Source organism: Giraffa tippelskirchi, chromosome 2 (assembly GCF_054371585.1).
Source record: "Giraffa tippelskirchi isolate mGirTip1 chromosome 2, T2T-mGirTip1v1.2.pri, whole genome shotgun sequence".
Taxonomy (NCBI): domain Eukaryota; kingdom Metazoa; phylum Chordata; class Mammalia; order Artiodactyla; family Giraffidae; genus Giraffa; species Giraffa tippelskirchi.
The window spans coordinates 69,515,978-69,540,559 of NC_137276.1; the positions used below are offsets into that span (position 1 = coordinate 69,515,978).

A 24,582-nucleotide genomic window follows, 5' to 3' on the forward strand; every position below is an offset into this window, starting at 1 on the left:
TAGGGAATGCAATGTTGGTGAAAAACTTTCTAAAAATTTGCTTTTGAGAATAGACCTGCAGTTGAGCGTATCTATGTGTGATGTAAATGTGGCGATGAGAAGGAGGAACACGTTCCAGGCTAAAGAAAATGGCAAGTACAAGTGTCCTGTGACACAAGGAAGTGTGGATATTTGAAATTAGGCTGATAGAGTGCAGTAAAGAACTATGTGATGAGTCTTGGACCAGGCCATACAGGATCTTGTAAGGAAGAGACTATGGAATGGGAATGGAAGATGATGATGCGGGAATAGAATTTGCACTTGAAAAAAAAATAATTGTCAGCTGCAGTATGGTGAATATATTACAGAGAAGGCACAGTGGCTGAAAATAAAAGCTAAGACTGACTGAAAAAATTGACAGTACACTTGGCTAGGGTAGGGAGAAAGAAAAGTAGATGATTCAGGAGATGATTTGAGAGATGACATCAAAACAAATGGATGCATAAGGGAAGGAAATGGGAATGAATATTGTCCAGGCAGTCTCTAGCTTTCTCCTTTTTCATGAGACACATGGGCTACCTCCCCTCCTACACTGTCCTCTGTCCACATTAGGCTAGTCTGGCCATCATCATTCTACCCAAACAAAAATGGTCTGAATCAATGAGTCTCTGTGTCTGAATCAATGAGTAATTTCAGGAATTACTTACTTGACCTCTCGGGTTTTTTTTTTTGTTTTTTTTTTTGATATTTGAAACTACCTTCTTGAAACTTTCTGCTCTCCTAGCCTCTATGACGTCAGAGTATTGTGGGTGACCTTCTCTATCTCTGGCCACTTTTTACAAGACTCATCATAGTTTTAAAGATAAAGATAGAAGACGATTTCTATCTTCCTAATAAATATTGGTATCTAGGTCCTCTTGTAAGACTATTTATTCCATACTCAAACACATCCAATTGCTATTGATAAGCTAGTGACTTCCTAATTAATATCCACTGTACTTCCTCTTTCCCTTTTTCATGGCTCTTCACAAGTTTTTGTGAACTTTGATTCTTTTCTAAATTCAGAAAGCAATCCGATCTTTTGCAAATGCCAAGTTATAAATAAAGAACTTGCTTTAGCTGTACTGTTTCAGTATCCTTACTCCAAGTTTGCCTGTGTTTATTTGTATCTTTGCTACAGACTTGTCAGATTTTGATGCTCCCAATATGCAAACACAGTTGGACTGAAATCAACTCAAAGCAATTAAGTTTAATGATTCAAGGGCTTTCTTTCCTCAAGTATTTTCCTCCATAACTTAAAGTAATGATACTTATTTTATGCTCCTGTAATAGATAATTAGAAACTTTTTTTTTTAATAAGGAAAGGGCAGAGGAAGAACATGGTTTTCAATGAAAAAATTAAGTTGCATTAAGCCCTCTAAGAAATACACTTTATTGAATGTATCAGTTTAAAATACAGTAGAAGATCATATATTTCCAAATGTGTAAAGATAAACTATTGTAAATTCCTTGGTGGTCCAGTGGTTAGGACTCTGTGCCTTCAGGGCTGAGGGTCGGAGTTCAATCTCTGATCGGGGAACTAAGATTCTATAGGCTGAACAGCATAACCAAAAAAATTATAAATTATTATTTTTGTTTATTTACATAGACTGCATTCTAGTTTTAGGATACTTAACCTGATAAAAAATATTTTTAGAAAAGAATACATGATTATCCTTACCATCTAGCAGTTTACTATCTGAAATAAACATAAGTGAGTCTTGGAAGAATGAAATAGATCTTATTGTGGGAGTATGAATTTTGATTCTGGGTGTCTTGGAAGGGTTTGTGGAGGAGATAGTATTTGATTCAGACTTTAATATGCCTGGAAACTCCCATGGACGGAGGAGCCTGGTAGACTGCAGTCCATGGGGTCGTGAAGAGTCAGACACGATTGAGCGGCTTCACTTTCAGTTTTCCCTTTCATGCACTGGAGCAGGAAATGGCAACCCACTCCAGTGTTCTTGCCTGGAGACTCCCAGGGACGGCTCAGCCTGGTGGGCTGCCGTCTATGGGGTCGTACAGAGTCGGACACGACTGAAGCGACTTAGCAGCAGCAGCAGCATGAATTTAAAAGAGCACATGGAAGGATGGCTTTCTGACATAATAAATGGTTTATAAAAGGATAAACCCCAAATTGGTTAATTTTTTTCAAGAACTAGATATCCTTTGTACCTGGTATGTAAAGTGTTCTAATAGACACCAAGGGATTAGATATTCAAAAGAGGAGAGGTAATAAACACATTTATCTACATGTGCAGGAACTGAAATGAACAGCTCCTTCCCCTGCACTTGCTCCTGCTATTAGGACATCTAGGTTGCAGACATTTGATTAGAAAGTGCCTTCTACTGAAGTGAAGTTCTGCATTGCCAGCCTTTTACTTTGCTGAGAGGAACTATCTGAAATTAATGCATAAGTGGTATGTAAATTTCTGGCTCAGTACTCATTTCAGTATGGTTGCAGGCATGATAATATGAATTTGGCTTACTTAAGTAGAAAACAAAAGAGTCTTCATTGGAAGATACAAGCTAGTGCACATAAATACAGGCAGAGGACTGAGACTGGGTAGACACAGGAACTGCTCCAGGCTTCCTCGCAGGAAGTGTTTGACATGCCCACACCAGGGCCAGGGAAGGAGTAGGCACCTTGATTAACTGTCATACCAAGACTTCACACTGCTGAGCTAGAGGAGGAGACAGCAGTTGTCCAAAGGGAAATCAGACTGTTATTGACAGAAATAGGAGCAGATGTTGGGGAGAAGGCCAGAAATCTCTCCTACATTTGATTTTCTTGTTTCCTGAGTATTTTGATTTTTAAATTTTTATATCTTACAGACTAAATGTTTATGTCCCCCAGAATTCATATGTTGAAATCTTAACACCCAAGGCAATTGGACTGGGAGATGGAACATTTTGAAGGTGATTAGGTAATGAGAGAAGAACCCTTATCTATGTGTTTAGTGCCCTTATGAAAAGGAATCCCAGAGATTTCCCTCACCTTTCCTGCTATGTGAGGTTCCAGCTAGAGTAGAGGGTCAGTCTAGGAACCTGGAAGCTGGTACTCACCAGGCATTGCATCTGCCACTACCTTGATCCTAGACTCCCCAAACTCTAGCACTGTGAGAAGTTAATTCTGTTGTTTATAAGCTACCCAGTCTATTACTTTCGTTACAGTAGCCCTAATAGACTAAGCCCTATTTCTCAGGTGGTAGTATAGGTTGTTATTTCTTATCTCTAATTTGTGAAGCCTTTTCTATGACTTCTTAGCCTCTTCCGTATGTGTGTGTGTGCGTGTGTGTGTGTGTGTGTGTGTGTGTGTGTGTATGTATAGTCAGTTCATGCTTCTTGTAGATTTTCACCACTTTGCATTAATCTTCAGGAAGGAGTGTCTTATCCAAACAAATGAAAATCAACACAAAGTCTAAATGTGTTTGTGTGTTGTGTGTATGTATGTCGAGAGTAGTATATCAGAATTACCTGGGGAACTTTTTTTTAAAAAAACATTTTATTTTATGTTCAATAGAGCTGATTAACAATGTTGTGATGGTTTCAGGTAGATAGCAAAGGGACTCAGCCATACATAAACATGTATACTTTTTCACTTGGGAAACTTTAAAAAGTTGAATTAAACACAGTTTATACCTTTTATAACTTCCACCCACAGACATACTTAATATATCAGAGTATCTTGGCAGAAGGATTCTGGACTTTTCTTTTAATAGCCATACTAATGATTATTATGTGCACCATCTAACTTATCCTGCAGATTGAGAACTACTAGTAAAGATTTTCTGTGGGCTCAACCTTTTTTTCTATTATTGAATATATTTGATATTTTGGATTCTGTGGCCCTTATGAGGAAGCTTTTGAAAGAAAGATTTCACCTCTTGATAAGAAAGAACATCTTAACCTGTGTAACTTTGGACTACCCAGCAACAGGAATACACTGTCCTGGAAAATAGTAAATTCTGTCTCTGGAAGTGCTTACACAGGAGTTACATGACCGTCAGCCAGAGAGGAAAATTCATAAAAATGAGAAAAGGATCTTTCTTTCCCACTGAGAGCTAAGATGCACAGTAACATGATATTACAATTAACTATGTGAACTATATATAAACTATGGATATGCAACAGTGGAAATCTCACCAAACATCAATGTTTGCTTCATGTTCTTGAGAAATCATATCACAAGTAAATAGTGTGTGAGAACCCCTTAGTGACAGAATGAAAGATGTATGATGATCAGCTATTCAAATAGTGAGCTTGTTCCTAGCAACAATATTATTTCAGTGTCTAAGATGACTTGAGAGGACAATTATTGCACCTGGAATTTCAAATAACACTTGATATTGGAATGTTAATCTGTAGCATGATATGGTATTCTATATTTTTAAAATACAGTCTCTTTACTAGCTCAGAATGATAAGAAGCAGAGTTAAGCCCTATAGCATGATAGACTGATATAAAGGTCATTGACATTATCCCCACTTCCCAAATACTGTTTTTTAGCTTTCCTTGGTACTAGCATTGTTATTGTTGTTTAGTCACTTAGTGATGTCCATCTCTTTTGTGACCCTATGGACTGCAGCCCACCAGACTACTCTGCCCATAGATAGCATTTCCCAGGCAAGAATACTGGAGAGGGTTGTCACTTCCTTCTCTAGGGGATCTTCCTGACCTGGGGATTGAACCCGTGTCTCCTGCATTAGCAGGTGGATTCTTTACCCCTGAGAAGCCCAGTACTACTATATCTGCATCATTTGGGGGTGGGGAGGGTCAAGTATGGCCATCTCCTTGACCTTGGTGGAAAGTGAGGGACAGAACTAGCCTAGCTGGCAGGATTTCACGAGTCCAGGTTCCTGAGCAGAGAATTTCTCTCTTAAGAACATGGGTCAGGGATGAGAGGTACCATGTTATATGCCAGGTGAAGAGGAAGGATCACAGTCCAATAAACAGAAAAGATGCCAGGGATATTAATGATTAGTATACAGAACTGGAACTAGGAAGCGGAGAACAAACATCAGTAGGATAGTAATTAATGTTAATTAATTCAAGAATCGTCTAGCCAGGCTTTGTGGTCTGCAATATTTTCAATATACCTGAAAGGGCAGTGCATTCAAATGTAAAACTTGTAGAATGTGATACATCTTAGAAGGCAGAAGGACTTGTGTGAAGGAAACAGGCTCATGAGAGAGATGCTGATGCTAAAAAAAAATCACTCCCTTCTGAGTAACATGACAACATTTCTCTGTTTGAAGAATTTTTATTTGACTTTTGCAATTATTAGAGTATCTGCAGTTATTTTAAAGCTACAGCTTAATTTTTTATTTACATTTATTTAATTTTTTTTATTTAAAAAAATGAAAGAAATTGTGTCCTGGTCTTTTCTTTGAAAAGACCCTGATGCTGGGAAAGATTGAGGGCAGAAGGAGAAGGGGATGACAGACCATGAGATGGTTAAATGGCATCACCAACTCAATGGACATGAGTTTGGGTGGACTCCAGGAGTTGGTGATGGACAGGGAGGCCTGGTGTGCTGTGGTTCATGGGGTCACAAAGAGTCGGACGTTACTGAGCGACTGAACTGAACTGAACTTTTCTTTTTAATAAACTTGTGAATCTACCTGAGTGCCTTTGGTTCCATTTAGGATAATTTAGATTCTGATTTTCTTGGCCTTGGGTAAGGCACAACATCAATAAAAAGTCAGGTCAATCATTTCAATGTAGGAAATTTTTAATACTTTAAATCAGGATGGCGTAAATAGCATACATTGTTTCCTGGTTAATAGTCTTCCTGTCAGTGGATGGTTTGAATGTATTTCTTCTCTCTGTTTGGCTTTGTTTTCCCGTCTATAAAGTAGGGGGAGAATACGATCAGAGGTCACCAACTGGTGAACTATGAACTAAAGTTAGCGAACAGACTGTTCCTTTGACCAAAGCTATGAGTTTTTCCTTGTATTTTAATGAGGTCTAATGCCATTAGACAGGGCATACATGCTCATGTTTGCCTGAGGCCCCACCTACTGTTACATAAAGACTCTACATTTGCATATCTTGCCTGAGTCCTTAAAGCATTTTGATTTGTGATGCTTTGATTAGAAATTGTGTCAGATTTCTTTAGACTCCTAAGGTTTTAATTCTATAAAATCTCTTGAGAGAATGAGTGTTCTTCCCCATCCTGGATTAGTAAAACAAAAGATGATCTGGAAGGGAATTCATACGTGGTCAGGGCTACCAGTTATCAAACTGTCTTCACACACTATGTCATTTAATCTTCAAAGTACTCAAGTTAGGTAGATACTGATACTATCATACCCATTTTATAAATGACAAAATTCTCTCAGATATTACCATTTTATCCATGGTCATAAATTTTGATAATTGTGGAAATCAGGTTAAAATCCAGACCTATTTGTCTCCAAAACTGCTCTATGAACAATTTCCCTTAGAGGACAGAAATCTTTCACAAAGATCTCTTGAATAGTAAAACTTTACATAGATTTTTAAACCATTGTCAAAGTTCGATATATAAAAGATATCAAATATCCAAATATCTCGAAATATCTTACAAAATATTTTATTTGCATGCTATTTTCTTTGACAAGTAGGGAGTTGCCTTCATGTTTTGCCTAGGAACAAACATGTCTGACTGCCTGAGGTCCACACAGAACTTATGAATATTAGAAGAAATTTGGCTTTCACTTACCTCAGCTGGTAAAGAATCTGCCTGTAATGCAGGAGACCTGGGTTCAATCTCTGGGTTGGGAAGATCCCCTGGAGAAGGGAAAGGCTACCCACTGCAGTATTCTGGCCTAGAGAATTCCATGGACCGTGTAGTCCATGGGGTTGCAATGAGTTGGACACTGAGCAACTGTAACTTTCACTTTACACATTGATTTGACCTAGAAAAGATGTCACAAATCACTCAAATTAGAAATGTAAAGATATTTTTAACACATAACTTTCTCTGGTCACAGAATATTAACTATCCTATACATTTAAACTTGTTTGTATAATATATCACTGAAACTCTACGAGCCTTAATTTGGTAATCGTAACTATCTAGAAAGCTTACCTGATGTAGAAAAGTTCTGGTAAGGAGAAGTTTGGGTATGTCTGAATAAAAGAAGACAGAAAGAGTGTTAATACAATCATTCATCTAGCAGACAACTTTGAGTTGTATTTTCAACTCAGTGTTTTGTAAATAAAACTTAAGTATGATAATATAAACAGAAACTTTGTGTTTAGGATGATTTTTATGTTAACATTAATAATTAAATTGACTTCAGTAACATGGTAACCAGTAAATGTCCAGAAGAAGAATGCTTGTTTTTAAAAGAAAATAAAGATAAAGATGATAAATTAAAAATTAAAGTGTATCCACCCTTCCCATAAATTCATTCTCTATGTCTGTGAGTCTGCTTCTGTTTTGTTGTTGTTGAATCACTAAGTCATGTCTGACTCTTTGAGATCCCATAGATTGCAGCCCTCCAGGCTTCTCTGTCCTACATTAATCTGGAGTTTGCTTAAATTCATGTCCACTGAGTTGGTGATGGTATCTAACCATCTCATCCTTTTGTCTTCTATCTTTCCTGGCATTAGGGTCTTTTCCAATGAATTGGCTCTTTATATCAGGTAATCAAAGTTTTAGAGATTTAGCATCAGTCCTTCCAGTGAATATTCAGGATTGATTTATTTTAGGATTAACTGATTTGACTCCTTGCAGTCCAAGGGATTCTTAAGCGTCTTCTCCAGCACAAAAATTTTGATTGGATTGTTTGGCACAGATTGGGAGTCTGAGATTGACACGTACACACTACTATATTTAAAATAGATAAGCAATATGGACCTACTATGTAGCACAGGGAATACTGCTTCATTTCAGTTCATTTCAGTCACTCAGTCGTGTCCGACTCTTTGCGACCCACGAACTGCAGCACGCCAGGCCTCCCTATCCATCACCTACTGCCGGAGTCTACCCAAACCATGTCCATTGAGTCAGTGATGCCATCCAACCATCTCATCCTCTGTCGTCCCCTTCTCCTCCTGCCCTCAATCTTTCCCAGCATCAGGTTCTTTTTAAATGAGTCAGCTCTTTGCATCAGGTGGCCAAAGTATTGGAGTTTGATTCAACATCTGTCCTTCTATGAACACCCTGGACTTATCTCCTTTAGGAGGGACTGGGTGGATCTCCTTATAGTCCAAGGGACTCTCAAGAGTCTTCTCCAACACCACAGTTCAAAAGCATCAATTCTTCAGTGCTTAGCTTTCTTTATAGTCCAACTCTCACATCCATACATGACTACTGGAAAAACCATAGCCTTGACCAGAAAGACCTTTGTTGGCAAAGCAATGTCTCTGCTTTTTAATATGCTGTCTAGGTTGGTCATAACTTTCCTTCCAAGGAGTAAGTGTCTTTTAATTTCATGGGCGCAGTCACCATCTACAGTGATTTTGGAGCCCAAAAAAATAAAGTCAGCCACTGTTTCCACTGTTTCCCCATCTATTTGCCATGAAGTGATGGGACCGGATGCCATGATCTTAGTTTTCTGAATGTTGAGCTTTAAGCCAACTTTTTCACTCTCCTCTTTCACTTTCATCAAGAGGCTCTTTAGTTTTTCTTCACTTTCTGCCATGAGGGTGGTGTCATCTGCATATCTGAGGTTATTGATATTTCTCCCGGAAATCTTGATTCCAGATTGTGATTCCTCCAGCCCAGCATTTCTCATGATGTACTCTGCATATAAGTTAAATAAGCAGCGTGACAATATACAGCCTTGACGTACTCCTTTTCCTATTTGGAACCAGTCAGTTGCTCCATGTCCAGTTCTAACTGTTGCTTCCTGACCTGCATACAGGAAGCAGAGAGAGAGGTCAGGTGGTCTGGTATTCCCATCTCTTTCAGAATTTTCCACAGTTTATTGTGATCCACACAGTCAAAGGCTTTGGCATAGTCAATAAAGCAGAAATAGATGTTTTTCTGGTACTCTCTTGCTTTTTCAATGATCCAACAGATGTTGGCAGTTTGATCTTTGATTCCTCTGCCTTTTCTAAAACCAGCTTGAACATCTGGAAGTTCACAGTTCACATATTGCTGAAGCCTGGCTTGGAGAATTTTGAACATTACTTTACTAGCGTGTGAGATGGTTGCAATTGTGTGGTAGTTTGAGCATTCTTTGGCATTGCCTTTCTTTGGGATTGGAATGAAAACTGACCTTTTCCAGTCCTGTGGCTACTGCTGAGTTTTCCAAATTTGCTGGCATATTGAGTGCAGCACTTTCACAGCATCATCTTTCAAGATTTGAAATAGCTCAACTGGAATTCCACCACCTCCAGTAGCTTTGTTCCTAGTGATGCTTCCTAAGGCCCACTTGACTTCACATTCCAGGATGTCTTGCTCTAGGTGAGTGTGAGTGATCACACCATTGTGATTATCTGGGTCGTTCTGTGTATTCTTGCCACCTCTTCTTAATATCTTCTGCTTCTGCTAGGTCCATACCATTTCTGCCCTTTATTGAGCCAATCTTTGCATGAAATATTTCCTTGCTATCTCTAATGTCCTGTCATAACCTAAATGAGAAAATAATTTGAAAAATTATAGATACATATATAACTGAATCCCTTTAGTGTACACCTAAAACTGACAAAACTGTTAATCAACTATGTGAATGTGAAGTCGCTCAGTCGTGTCCTACTCTTTGTGACCCCATGGACTGTAGCCTACCAGGCTTCTCTGTCCATGGAATTTTCCAGGCAAGAGTACTGGAGTGGGTTGCCATTTCCTTCTCCAGGGGATCTTCCTGACCCAGGGATCGAACTCAGGTCTCCTGCATTGTAAGTGGACGCTTTACCCTCTGAGCCACCAGGGAAGCCCCCAACTTCTAATAGAAAATTAAAGAAATTTAAAAAGTGGCTATATAGAATATCTTTCTGTAATTTTTAAACTTTGGTTTACCAACATTCATCTATTTGACCAAAAGATTGAGGCAATTTTAAATTTCTACTTAAAGCAAACAGTGCTCAAATTCACAGGCAGCTATTTTCTGCAAGTACAGTGCAAATTATTATAAAATTTATTAAAGGATTTAGACTGCTAAATTTTAATTTCTGTGAGTGTGGTTTTAAGAAATGAATGGGGTACAGAAACAACTGCCCTTTTCAAATAGTTCACAAATGTGCTAATTATGTGGCTGATATGAAAGTTGAGGCATTGTGACCTTCAAGCCAACAAAAGACCTTTTCTAGTAAGCTGATTCCATGTACATTAATAAAGTGATCAATGCCAATACACAGTTACGTATTGCATGGCTGTTATTTCATTATATGTAAATGAAAACCAAGGTGTTGTTTCACTGCCAACATATTTAAAGTGATGCTATAAAAAAAAAAGCAAAGGTTGTAAATCCGTGTAAGTAACAGTTTTTGGTATTCTACAGATAGTCATCCAAAGATATGTTTGTTGTTCACTTCTAACACATGCAGTTTAAGTGAAGTTTCTCTGCAACTGATTGGATTTTAGATTTGATCAGTAAAAACTTCCTTGTGTTAAAGTATATAATAACTGAGACATGAGGAAAATGATTGTTAGGAAAGCGATCTCTTTGCAGTGATGGAGGCAATGACACATTTTGTAGATCCGAGAAAACACTGCCTCTGTACATGAACACTCACCTGCCAGCAAGGGGGCTGTTGAATAAGACTGAAGTTCAAAGGGAAAGGAAAGAATTCCACAATCTTTCTCATGACTTATTCATGGTATAAAGAAAATCTTTATGAACATTGGACTTAGGTCATCGCCATGAAGGCAGTTATTTAAAAGGGCACTCATATCCCTGGAAAACAGTGTGTTTCAAAACAATAATGTATAAAAAAATATGGATATTACTAAGGGCGTGAATCATATTGACTGCTGGAATATCAAATAGTGCCTATGAAGTTGTAGCAGAAAATCAAGAACTGGAAGAAGAATTCAATTATCTTGTATTTGCCCAGCTTTGTATCATATTTGATGCTGAATAAAACATGAACAAAGATACAGTCATGCTTAATGCAGCTTAAGAATGCATAATAGACTTCTGGGAAATAATAAACCAATTACAAACTTAAAATAAACCACAATCATAAAAGAGTCCAAGAATTTATTAGCATTCAATCCATAGATAAACTTTTTTTCAGTCTCATAAGAAACCATAGCAGCATCTTATTATGGGTTAGATATTGATACCAAGAGACTGAACAGGGATTGCATATTCGTTCACCAGTCTTTCTTTTGGCTTTAAACACTACTGTATGGCCCTTTGTTGTTATTTAATAGAGTCTCTGAATGCTTCCATAAAGGAGATACTAGTGACATTGATGAAAACACTGTTGGCACTGAAATTTTCGGTGAACACTTAAATGTGCTTGCCTGTGATAACAGATGTTTCTGCATTTTCTCGATAATCTGAGATAATTTCCATTATTTTGTATTTAAGGTGGCAAATCTTGCTTGTTCCATGTCAACAAATGAAGATGGGGTTAAGATTGTCAGAGTTGCTGCCAATCACCTGGAAACCTTGTGTCCACAGGTATGATAACTGTCTTTCATTAAGCTAGCTATAAAAAATTATGTGTAATGCTTCAGACTTTCATACATATGGAAACATCTTAAAATATATATTTAAAAAACACAAAATGACTCATCCTAAGGGCATAGTTTACTCTTTACTAAGCACTTCATCCTTTATTTAACACCTGGTTCTTGTAACAGTTCCTGAGAGACCATCTTAGAATTTTCTGAAAGATATAGTTTGAAATCAAAGCAGTGTTTTGCCCAACAGATCTGATTTATTTTTAGTCATTATTTAATTTGAAATCTCAACTCATATGAAAAGAATGTTTTTTTCCCTCTTTTATCAAAAGAAGGCCTGAGTTTGAAAAAAAACAGGAAATATTGTCTTGTCTGGAATTCAGGAGTTTTTTAAAATCCAAAGAGAAACATATTGCTTAGGAATTATTTCTAGATGAGTAATTGTCTCAAAACTATGATTCAGGATACACAGGAGAAGGGGACGACAGAGAATGAGATGGTTGGATGGCATCACCGACTCAATGGGCATGAGTTTGAGTCAACTCTGGGAGTTGGTGATGCACAGGGAGACCTGGCATGCTGCAGTCCATGGGGCCGCAAAGAGTCAGACACGACTGAGTGACTGAAATGAACTGAACTGAGGATGCGCATAAGGTCAAGGCTTTCTTGCCTTGGAATAAGCAACAAGTGATGTAGATAATTACTTCCCAGTTAAAACCACAAATGTTGTAAAGATGTGAAATATAATAATGATTAGAAATTTCAAGTCTCTGGACTTCTGCTGAAATTCTAATTTTACTAAAAGCAGAATGTGGGTTAAATTCTTCACTTGCTTTGCCAATGATTTCATCTGTAAGAATATTTAGGAAATAGTAAGGTGACTGCTTCTTTAGACTTAATGCTGATTAACAAGCGAAAACTGGCTCAAGTGCAATCTAGAGGACCAGGAACTGAGATCTCATAACTGAGGTCAGTTTTCTATGAGGTCCCATAGGGAACAGAATTGTGCAATTAGGTCTCTGAAGTGGCTGAATCACTTACATTCCCCTCAGTAGTTTCAGTTTTTGTTTCTCCATATTGTAGATAACACTTGATGCTGTCACTATTGAAATGTCTTTTGAATCTGAATAGTATTCAGTATATCACATTGGTTTCAATTTATACTTTTATGATTACTGAAGAAAACACTTAAAAAAACAGTTATTAACCATTTGGCTTTCAAAGTCTGTGAATTGCCTAAACGCTTTGGCGATTTTTAGTTGCTTGTTTTTATTGCATGGCTTAGATTTATTAAAAATATCTTCTGTTGACTGTGGCTTTTCCTTTAACTTTGAAAATAATGTTTTAATCCTAAAATATTTTAAGAATTATAATATGAACATATGATTCATCTTTTAATTTTTTAATTAGACATTTGAGCACCTACTCTGTGCCATGGTATGTTAGTTCATGCTTTGTCAAGAAATTCTTCCAACAAAAGTGTTACATAGTCCCCATATTTTCTTTTTAAAATAGTAAATACTGTTATTTAACATTTAAATCTTTATTTTGTCTGAAATTTATTTTTATGTCTAACAGGAGGTTGAATCTATTTTTTTAAACAGTGGTAACCACTGGGCTATTATCCTATATTAAAAAGTTGATCCTTTACCAATTATAGTTTATTTTTTAGATTCCATATATAAGTGAAATCATGTGATATTTACCTTAATCTGTTTGACTTATCTCATTTAGCATATTCCTTCTAGGTCTTTCAATGTTGTTACCGTGGCAAGATTTAATTAATTTTTTATGGCTGAGTAATATTCCATTGTGTTTGTGTTGTATGTGTGTGTGTACCACATCTTCTTTATTCACTCATTTATTGATGAAAACACTTAGGCTGCTTTAAAATTTTGGCTATTATAAATAATGCTGCAATGAACATAGGGATGCCTATATCTTTTCATTTTTTTTTTAAAAAAATTAAATTTAAAAAAATTTTTGGCTGTGCTGTGGCTTTTGGGATCTTACTTCCAAACAAGGGACTGAACCGATGCCTTCAGCAGTGAAAGAGTGGAGTCCTAACCACTGGACCACCAGGGAATTCTCACACATATCTTTTTAAACCAATGTTTTTATTTTCTTTGGATAAAATCCCAGAAGTGGAATTGCTGGATCATATGGTAGTTCTATTTTTAATTTTTTGAGGAACCCCCCCTACTGTTTTTCATAGTGGCTATAGGAATTTACATTCCCATAAATAATGCATAAGGAGTCCATTTTCTCTATGTCCTTGCCTACATTTGTTATTAAAACAGGTATAAAGTGATAGCTCATGGCTTCAATTTGCATTTCCCTTATGATTAGTGATACTGAGCATCTTTTCATGTGCCTGTTGGCCATCTGCATACTTCTTTGAAAAAATGTCTATTCAGCTTCTTTACCTATTTTTAATTGGGTTGTTTCTTTCTTTCTTTTTTGATGTTGAGCCTTATGAGTTCTTTGTATATTTTGGATGTTAAGCCCTTAGTGAGTATTTTGTTTGCAAGTATCTTCTCTTATTCAGTATGTGGCTTTTAATTTTGTTGACATTTTCCCTCACTGTGCAATGCTTTTTAAGTTTGAGGTAGTCTCATTTGTTTATCTTTGGTTTTGTTTTCTTTACCTAAGAATACATATCCCCAGAATATTGCTAAGACTGACGTCGAAGAACATCCTGCCTACATTTTTTTCCTAGAAGTTTTGGGGTCTTACATTTAAGTCTTCAATCCATTTTGAATTTATATATGGTATGAGAAAATAGTCCAGCTTCATTCTTTTGCAAGTAGCTGTCCAGTTTTCCCAATACAACTTATTGAAGAGGGTATACTTTTCCACATTGTATATTCTTGCCTCTCCTCTTGTAGATTAATTGCCATATAAGTGTAATTTTTTTTCTGGGCTCTTTTCTATGTTCCACTGACTTATGTGTCTGTTTTTGTATGTTTTTGCATGTTGTATGTTTGTAAGTTTTGTCTGTTTTTGTACCATACTGTTTTGATTACTGTGCTTTGTAATATAGTTTGAAATCAGGAAGAATGATGCCTCCGGCTTTGTTCTTCTTTCTCAAGATTATGTTCGCTATTTGGAGTCTTTTGAGTTTCCATACAAATGAATTATTTGTTCTAGTTTTGTGAAAAATGCCACTGATATTTTGGTATTAATTACATTGAATCTGTAGATTGCCTTGGGTAGTATGATCACTTTATCAACCCTAATAAATCTTCCAATCCGAGGACATGATATATAAAGATATTGGAGAGGCATCTCTTTGTGTCTCCTTCAATTCTTTTATCAGTGTTTTATAGTTTTCCTAGTAAGAGTCTTTTATCACCTTAGATTTATTTCTAAATATTTTATACTTTGTCATGCAATTATAAATTGGATTATTTTCTTAATTTCTCTTTATAGTTTGTTGTTAGTGCATAGAAGCACAACTGATTTCTGTATATTAATTTTATACCCTGAAACTTTATTGAATTCTCTGATGAGTTACAATAGTTTTTTGTAGCATCTTTAGGATTCTCCATGTATTGGATCTTATTGTCTGTAAACTGTGGCGGTTTTACTTCTTGCCTTAAAATTTAGACTCCTTTCATTTCTTTTCCCTGCCTGAATGCTGTGTCTATTACTTCCAAACTGTATTTAATAAAAATGTCAAGAGTGTGCATCCTTATTCCTGATCTTAGAGGAAATGCTTTTAGCTTTTCATACATTGCATATGATGTTGACTGTGAATTTGTCATATATGGCCTTTATTATTTGGAGGTGCATTGCCTCTATACCCACTTTTGTGGATTTTTTTAATCATAAATGAATGTTGAATTTTGTCAAAAACTTTTGCTACATCTATTGAGATGATCATATGAGTTTTACTGTTCAATTTGTTAATGTGGTATATCACATTGATTGTTTGAAAATACCGAACCATCTTTCATCCCTGGAATAAATCCTACTTGCTCACAGTATCAGAGAAGGCAATGGCACCCCACTCCAGTACTCTTGCCTGGAAAATCCCATGGACAGAGGAGCCTGGTAGGCTACAGTCCATGGGGTCGCTAAGAGTCGGACACGACTGAGCAACTTCACTTTCACTTTTCCCTTTCATGCACTGGAGAAGGAAATGGCAACCCACTCCAGTATTCTTGCCTGGAGAATCCTAGGGACAGCGGAGCCTGGTGAGCTGCCGTCTATGGGGTCACACAGAGTCGGACATGACTGAAGTGACTTAGCAGCAGCAACTCACAGTATATGATCCTTTTAATGTATTGTTGAATTTGGTTTGCTAATGTTCAGTTGAGGATTTTTGCATCTATGTTTATCAATGGCATTAGCCTATAATTTTTGTGTGCATGTGTTATATCTTTGGTTTCGGTGTCAGAGAGAGTTACAGTCTTAATTGTAACTTTTGGTTACATCTTGATATCTTCTAGTCAATTTTAGGTGCCTTGTTTCTTTCTTTAAAGTATTACTGTTCTGCTCTGCTCTTTCATGTAACTTTAAGTATCCACTTACAAAGTTCTATAAAAATACATATTAGAATTTTTTATTGAAATTGTTAAAATGTTTTAGATTATTTTAGGGAAAAGTGACTCCTTCAAGATATTAAATATTTCCATTAATAAACATGTTTTGTATATCTCCATAATCAGATATTTTTTAAAGGTCCTTCAGAGACTCTTTAATATTAATTTTATTATTAATTACAATAAAGTCCATGGCTATATTTTGATGGCATCCCAGTTTTTCTCAATAGGCCAGAAATCTTTCCTAAAGACCAGACTCAAATATTTAATTTTCCCTTTACACCTCCACATTGATACCTAGAAGACATCTAAAACTTAAAATAGCCAAATGGAACTCCTAATAGTTAAACTCCCACCTCATTTTGCTTTTCTTCAGTCTTACTGATTTTAGTTAACAGCATGCCCTTTCACCTAGTTTCTCTGAGGAAAAACCTAGAGATTTTCTTTTTTTTTTTTTTAACACAGTAAATATTTATTGAACATATTCTATGTGGTAGGTATTGTTTATGTAGCTGGGGAGTAAACAGTAAAGAAAACAAATTAGACAAAAATCTTGTCCTAGTAAAACTCATATTTTAATTATATCTAATAGCTAGTTTTCCTATTTAATCCATTAAAAAGCCCTATAAGTTTCACAGAAATATTTGTCTTGAATCTATATACTTTTCTTCATGTTGTTTGTCAACAGGATGAAAAATATCATAGTCTGTGCCTCATCATTTCTGTCTTTGACTATAGAAATATCCTATATGGTTTCCATGCTCATACTCATGTCTCTCTAATCTACTTCCCATATAAAATCCCAAGTTTAAAAATGTTTAGCATAGCAATTACTTTCCTTAGCCCTTTACAATAAAACACAAAGTTCTTTTAATGAGTTATTCAGACTTAAATGAAATTTCTACTGCCTGTCAACTCTACTTCATATTATTTTCCTTTTCATGCATTAGATCTCTGCACTTTGGCCTTTCTGTTTCTAGAACACAATAAGCTTCTTACCACCTGAGGGAGTTCACACTTAATAATTTCCCAGTTTGCTTTTTACATATGGCCGTATGGACAGCTTCTGTTACATTCAATTTGTGAAAACTGGGCTCAAATATCATCTCAGACATCAGCCTCTCTAAGTTACTCCTTCAGCTAAAACCTATAATGTCACCATATTTATTTCTTTTAAAGTCTCTACTATAATTTGAAATTATGTTTTATATTATTTTGTTAGATTTTATTGTACATTGTCCACTCTCAAATATAAAGTTTATGCAGTCAGTGATTTATGGTTTCTTGTTCACTACCTGCATCCCACATACCTAACAGAAATGCAGCATATATTGGATGCTCAATAACTATTTGTCCAATATATGGGCACGGTTTCTAGAATATTAAATCATTTTATATTCATAGACTGCAACAAGAATTTTTGCAACATCTTTTAGGCGTATGTCGCTATTTTCTACAATTAAAAAATTACCATATAATTAGTTTGAGTTGTAATTGATAAAAAATAAATCCTTAAAATAGCTGATTAATGTATAGTTGCTAACCAAAAGTGAGACCTCTACTGCTGGGCTGCAGTCTGCTCTTGGCCTAGCTCATTTCAGTATTTTACTAGTGATTTGGATAAAATTATATAATTATGTTCTTAATTTCTTTAGTTGAAAATTAGAAGGTAAAGGCACTATATTAGCTGAAAGAGTATGGTCACAAAGAATTTGAATATTCAAAACATGGACTGAATATTATTATATTCAGTAATACTGAATAGGTAAAATATTAAACCATATATTTTGGGCACTATAAAATAAATCTAAAAATAGATAATGGAGTGAATATAGCTTAGTAAATATTTACTCTCCAAAAGGCTTAGAAATTTTAGTTGATAGTAATCTCAGTATGAATCAACAATGTGGTGTAGCTGTCAGAAAAGACTAATACAACTTAACATTTTTTTCATCAAAGAACAAGTTCTAAAATTTATTCTCTACCTCTGTACTGCAAAATTATTTTTTAATACTGTGTATTTTTTATATAGTATACCCTGAAATTCAGAGTAAGTGGGTCTGGCGTGCATCCCCAATTGTATGTTGTGTGTATGTATGTATATATGTTGTGTGTATATATGTTTGTAAATGTGTATACATGTATAAGATCCATTTTGGCAATATCTATTGAAATAAAATATGCATATACATTTAGGTTCATTAATGCCACTTCCAGAAATTTATAGTACAGACACGTGGGTGCACATGCACAGAAGTCTTAAGCAAGTTCTTTTTTTAAGTTTTTTTTAAATTGAATTAAATTTGATATAGAATATTAATTTCAGGTGCATTAATGGTGATTTGATATTTTTGTATATTATGAAATGATGACTGCAATAAATCTAGCTGCCATCTATCACCACACACAGTTGTTACAATATTATTGACTATACGCCCTATGCTATACGACATATCCCTGTGACTTATTTATTTTTATGGCTGGATATGTGTACCTCTTAATCCCCTTCACCTATTTTGCCTGTCCGCCATTCCTACCACTCTGGCACACCAGTTTGTTATGAGCAAGGTTTGTTTGTTTGTTATGAGCAAAGTTTGTTATCTGCAATGGCAAGGCTAGAGCCAACCTAAATATCTGTTAGTGGAGAATGTTAAAAGTTGTTTAAAGTAATGCCAGCTCAATATGTATTTTGGTATGGAAGATACCCAAGATAACTGAAAAAGGTACATTTCCGATGAGTATCATATTTCCCACTTATGTGAAAAAAAGAAGATTGAGCCATATGTTTATGTACTTGTAGGACATTTTTCAAAAGGTTCTCATGAGAATTTTAGTAGTGTTTACTTCTAAGAAGTGAGACTAGATATATAGAACAGGAGGAATACTTTCACATTTCACTTTATTTCTTTAAGGATTCTAAGTTTTTAACCAGAAATAGGTATTTTATTAATTTTGAAGCAAAACCTAACCAACTTTTAATATTCAGTTCAGTTCAGTTGCTCAGTCTTGTCCAACTCTTTGCGACCCCATGGACTGCAGCACGCCAGGCCTCCCTGTCCTTTACCAATGCTCGAAGCTTACTCAAACTCATTTCCATTGAGTCAGTGATGCCATCCAACCATCACATTCTCTGTTGTTGCCTTCTCCTCCCTCCTTCAGTCTTTCTCAGCATCAGGGTCTTTTCCAATGAGTCAGTTCTTCACATCAGGTGACCAAAGTATTAAGAGTTTCAGCTTCAGCATTAGTCCTTCCAATGAACATTCAGGACTGATTTCCTTTTAAAATTAGATTAATTTTGGAATAAGTCAGGTTGAGAAAACACAGGGCAGAAAGAGCTGATGATGTGGCTACATTTAGTTCCTGTTTGCTAAATACCATTGAATTCACCTAGGTTTCGGTGAATTGGATCATCTTGGTTTTTACTGTGTCTAGAGAACTACAACTGTAATATTTTGCCCAGTTACAGATGTCATACTTTGAAAAGACTGTCACTTGGAGAAAATTTAGCAGAGAATAACTGAAATGGTGACATGACATGAAACTGCTGTACAAAAAACTCATAAAAGCAACAGGGAATTTTTAGCCAGGAAAAGGTTAAGACATGGAGAAACACGATCACTATCATCAAATCTTCAAAGGGCTCTAATGTGAAAGACTTGTTCTTCAGGTCCCTAAGGGGCAGAACTACAACCTATGAGCATGAGCTAGAAATATAAAAATTTTGTCTCAATATATAATGATTTTTCTACAGGAACTGCCCTGGAAGAAATTGGACTTTGTTGAGAAGGAAGGATTTGGAGTTTCTCAATGTCACAGACATTTAAATATAAGGAGAGTGATATTTAGACAATATAGAGGGTAAGAAGTTGGCCTAAAGGACTTCTAACGGGGCTTCCCAGGTGGTGCTAGTGGTAAAGAATCCTCCTGCCAATACAGGAGATGCAAGAGACTCGAGAGTTCCATCCCTGGGTCAGGAAGATTCCCTGGAGCAGGAAATGGCAACCTGCTCCAGTATTCTTGCCTGGAAAATCCCAAGGACAGAGGAGCCTGGCAGGTTACAGTCCATAGGACTGAAAATAGTCGGACATGACTGAGTGACTGAACACACATACACACACACACGTGCACACTTCTATTGCCCAATCTTGAGATCCTCTAATGAATCTCTCTTTTATATAAAGAAGAAAAATGTGATCTGGGAACTTAACCTGGTGGAAGGATAAAACTAAAATCGTGTTCCATTTTTAACAAGTAACTTGGAAGTTTAATTTGAAAGTATACATTTTATATTTGCATATGACACAAATGTGAGAAAAATAGAATTCAAGGTTCTAAAACATGTTGATAATTTGGACTAATGTTTGAAAACTCATAAGCTAAAATTTAATAAGGGTAGATATAGAGTCAGGGCCTTAGGTTAAATAAAATCTATTGCACAAGCGGATAGGAAAAAAAACGTTACTTATCTAAAGCACCTGGAGCATCAGGAGTTGAAAGGGACATTTGTTATCTAGTTCAATGAATTTCAAACACTGGTCCATCAAAAGCATTTTCATGGTCTATAGTGAAATCAGGTCAGTAGAGTTTGGTTTTTTCAAGTAAAATTTATTCAAAATTTATGTATTTTCTACTTTGATATTCATCAAAAACAAGTGACACATACTATATAAGTGTATAGTATATACTTATATATATAGAGAGAGTATATATATATGTGTGTGTGTGTGTGTGTGTGTGTGTATTTACTATGGCTGACACAACTGTATAAGTCAGTGGCATGACATGAGGACCATTTATAGCTTTAAAATGATTATGGTGCTTAGCTTGTGGAATATGAGAAAATTCCCAGTGTACTTGGCACAGGAATGTCCAAGTCCTGAATACTGTGTGGGTTCAGGCCCTGCAGTTTAAGGGCTAGGTAGAAAAAGAAAGAGTTGTTTTAAGCCAGAGTTGAGCTATTATCTAATCACTGAAAGTGAACTTTAAACAGAAGTCAAATAGGTTATTCCTTGTCAAAGATATTGGAAAGAGAATGTTTTTTGGTTTATTGGGTGCAGAAGTATTAGATGGTTTTAAATAAGATTTATTAATTATCCAAGAGCATGGTGAAAACTGTGAGTATTTTCCCCTATGGTGAATACACTTACAATTGGGCAAACTCACACAGGTGCTTAATTTTCCAAAATCTAGTTAAGTTTTTGAAACTCTATTCTGGTTGAATAAATATTTGATAGAGTTTTGCTATGCCTTCTTCTAATTGTCCCTTTCATCAAATGCTGCCCAGTGACCAAACAGAGCTAAAATAGTTTGTAAAGGCATCTAGTTTATTTTCAGTCATATGCTTGGGGATATATTTCCATAAATTGCTTATTAAAAATCTATAATTACTTTCAAAAGGGTTGTATATTCAGTTCTGTTCAGTCACTCTTTTCAACGCCATGGACAACAGCACGCCAGGCTTCCCTGTCCATCACCAACTCCTGGAGCTTATTCAAACTCATGTCCATCACATCGGTGATGCCATCTAACCATCTCATCTTCTGAGGTCCCCTTCTCTTCCCGCTTTCAATCTTTCCTAGCATCAGGGTCTTTGCAATGAGTCGGTTCTTCACATCAGGTGTACAAAGTATTGGAGTTTCAGCTTCAGCATAAGTCCTTCCAATGAATATTTAGACTGATTTCCTTTAGGATGGACTGGTTGGATCTCCCTGCAGTCCAAAGGATTCTCAAGAGTCTTTTCCAACACCACAGTTCAAAAGCATCAATTCTCCGGCGCTCAACTTTCTTTATAGTGCAATTCTCACATCCATACATGACTACTGGAAAAACCATAGCTTTGACTATTTGGACTTTTGTTGGCAAAGTAATGTCTCTGGTTTTTAATATGCTCTCTAGGTTGGTCATAGTTTTCTTCCAAGGAGCAAGCATCTTTTAATTTCATGGCTGCAGTCACCAGCAGCAGTGATTTTGGAGCCCAAAAAAATAAAGTCTGATGCTGTTTCCACTGTTTCCCCATCTATTTCCCACGAAGTGATGGGACCAGATGCCATGATCTTAGTTTTCTGAATGTTGAGCTTTAAGCCAACTTTTTCACTCTCTTCTTTCACTTTCATCAAGAGGCTCTTTAGTTCTTCTTCGCTTTCTGCCATAAGGGTGGTGTCATCTGCATATCTGAGGTTATTGATGTTTCTCCTGGGAATTTTGATTCTAGCTTGTGCTTCATCCAGCCTGGCATTTCACATGATGTACTCTGCATATAAGTTAAATAAGCAGGGTGACAGTATATAGTCTTGATGTACTCTTTTCCCGATTTGGAACCAGCCTGTTCCATGTCCAGTTCTAACTGCTGCTTCTTGACCTGCATACATATTTCTTAGGAGGCAGGTCAGGTGGTCTGGTGTACCCATCTCTTTAAGAATTTTCCATAGTTTGTTGTGATCCACACAGTCAAAGGCTTTGGCATAGTCAATAAAGCAAAAGTAGATGTTTTTCTGGAACTCTCTTGCTTTTTCAATGAGCCAGTGGATGTTGGCAATTTGATCACTGGTTCCTTTGCTTTTTTTCTAAATCCAGCTTGAACATCTAGAATTTCACAGTTCACATACTGTTGAAGCCTTACTTGGAGAATGTTGAGCATTACTTTGCTAGTGTGTGAGATGAGCACAATTGTGTGGTAGTCTGAACATTCTTTGGCATTGCCTTTCTTTGGGATTGGAATGAAAATTGACCTGTTCCAGTCCTGTGGCCACTGCTGAGATTTCCAGATTTGCTGGCTTATTGAGTGCAGCATTTTCACAGCATCATCTTTTAGGATTTGAAACAGCTTAACTGGCCTTCCATCACCTCTACCAGTTTTGTTCATAGTGAAGCTTCTTAAGGCCCACTTGACTTCACATTCTAGGATGTCTGGTTCTAGGTGAGTGATCACACCATCATGGTTATCTGGGTTCTGAAGATCTTTTTTGTATAGTTCTTCTGTGTATTCTTGCCACCTCTTCTTAATATCTTCTGCCTGTATTAGTTGTATACCATTTCTGTCCTTTATTGTGCTCATCTTTGCATGAAATGTTCCTTTGGTACCTCTAATTTTCTTAAAGAGATCTCTAGTTTTTCCCATTCCATTGTTTTCTTCTGTTTCTTTGCATTGATCCCTGAGGAAGGCTTTCTTATCTCTCCTTGCTATTCTTTGGAACTCTGCATTCAAATGGGTATATCTTTCCTTTTCTCCTTTGTCTTTAGCTTCTCTTCTTTTCTCAGCTATTAGTTAAGGGCTTGTCAGACAACCATTTTGCCTTTTTGCATTTCTTTTTTGGGGATGGTCTTAATCACTGCCTCCTGTACAATGTCATGAACCTCCATCTGTAGTTCTTCAGGCACTCTGTCTATCAAATCTAAGTATTAGGTATATTGAAAAGTAGGGAGGAAGGTCGAGGTTGCCCCAGACACAGAAGTCTGTGAAGGTTGAAAAGAACCAAGGACCTGGGGGAGGGTGTGCACTGATCACCTGCATTTATATATAAACATGGAAAAATAAAATCTCCATACGGGTAGGAATTTTTGATCCCCTGATATATCCTAAGAGTAATGCCTGACTCATAGTAGGTACTCAGGACATATTAATGGAGTGAATGATTATATCTGCATGAACTTATTATGCACTGTAGACATTGGCATGTGGATACTGAAATCCAGCACTGTTCTTCATACTTCTTTGCTCCCTAGGTGATAAGACTCCCAATTTCTAATCATTTCTAACCAAAGTGATAAAAGGTACCAATATGACGCTTTGTCTGCTTGAAGTGCAAGTTATGTGAAGTAACTGGCATTATCTGTTTCTGCATAGACAGGATTATTTTGTTATAGCAGCAGCTTGTTCTGATTAAGTTATGATGTGTTACTGTATTTAGTGCACGTTTTAGGAAGGGCATTGTGCTATCACTTTCAAGTGGAAAAGCAAGTCCTGGTTTGTATGGTTTTATTGTTGTTGTTTTTGTGATTGAGAAGCTGTCATATCTATGAAATGAAAACACTTAATTTTCTAAATATCATGCTCTGGGGAAACAGATATATTTTCTTCCATTTTCTTGTAGGTGATGATGATGAATGTTTTGTTTGCAACTCAACAATATAGGACTCAAATAATCAATGTAGAATTATCATATTCTTTAGGAATCCCAGAGTGTACCTATGAGAGTTGTGACAGAACTCTTGCAATTATACCTAATTTATTTCTTTTCTCTGCAGAGAACAGAAAAGTATGTAAGATTTTAGAAACCAAAAGTGAGGTAAGGCTATAAAAAGGCTAAAATGAGGCAATCATCTTTTAAAAGCTGATTATGATTGGCTTGTTGATCCTTAAGACTTCCTAGGGTGACTTCAGACTGGAAGCCTAGGATCAGTCTCTTCTCTGCAATGCTGTGAAATTTATGTGGTAACACCGTCCCTGAA

The 24,582-nt window shown here is 36.3% G+C and overlaps 1 protein-coding gene across 9 annotated transcripts in view; it reads left to right on the forward strand.

The window, feature by feature from the left end:
• CTNNA3 (catenin alpha 3) overlaps window positions 1–24,582 on the forward strand; it is a 1,864,976-nt gene that overhangs the window by 1,155,746 nt on the left and 684,648 nt on the right. For 8 of the 9 annotated variants that reach the window (XM_081568943.1, XM_081568944.1, XM_081568946.1 and 5 more), the window contains one exon: window positions 11,493–11,585. The exons of the other annotated variant lie outside the window; for it this stretch is intronic. In XM_081568943.1, coding sequence (XP_081425069.1) covers window positions 11,493–11,585 — 93 coding nt within the window. The remainder of the gene's footprint in view (window positions 1–11,492; window positions 11,586–24,582) is intronic. 9 annotated transcript variants of the gene reach the window in all.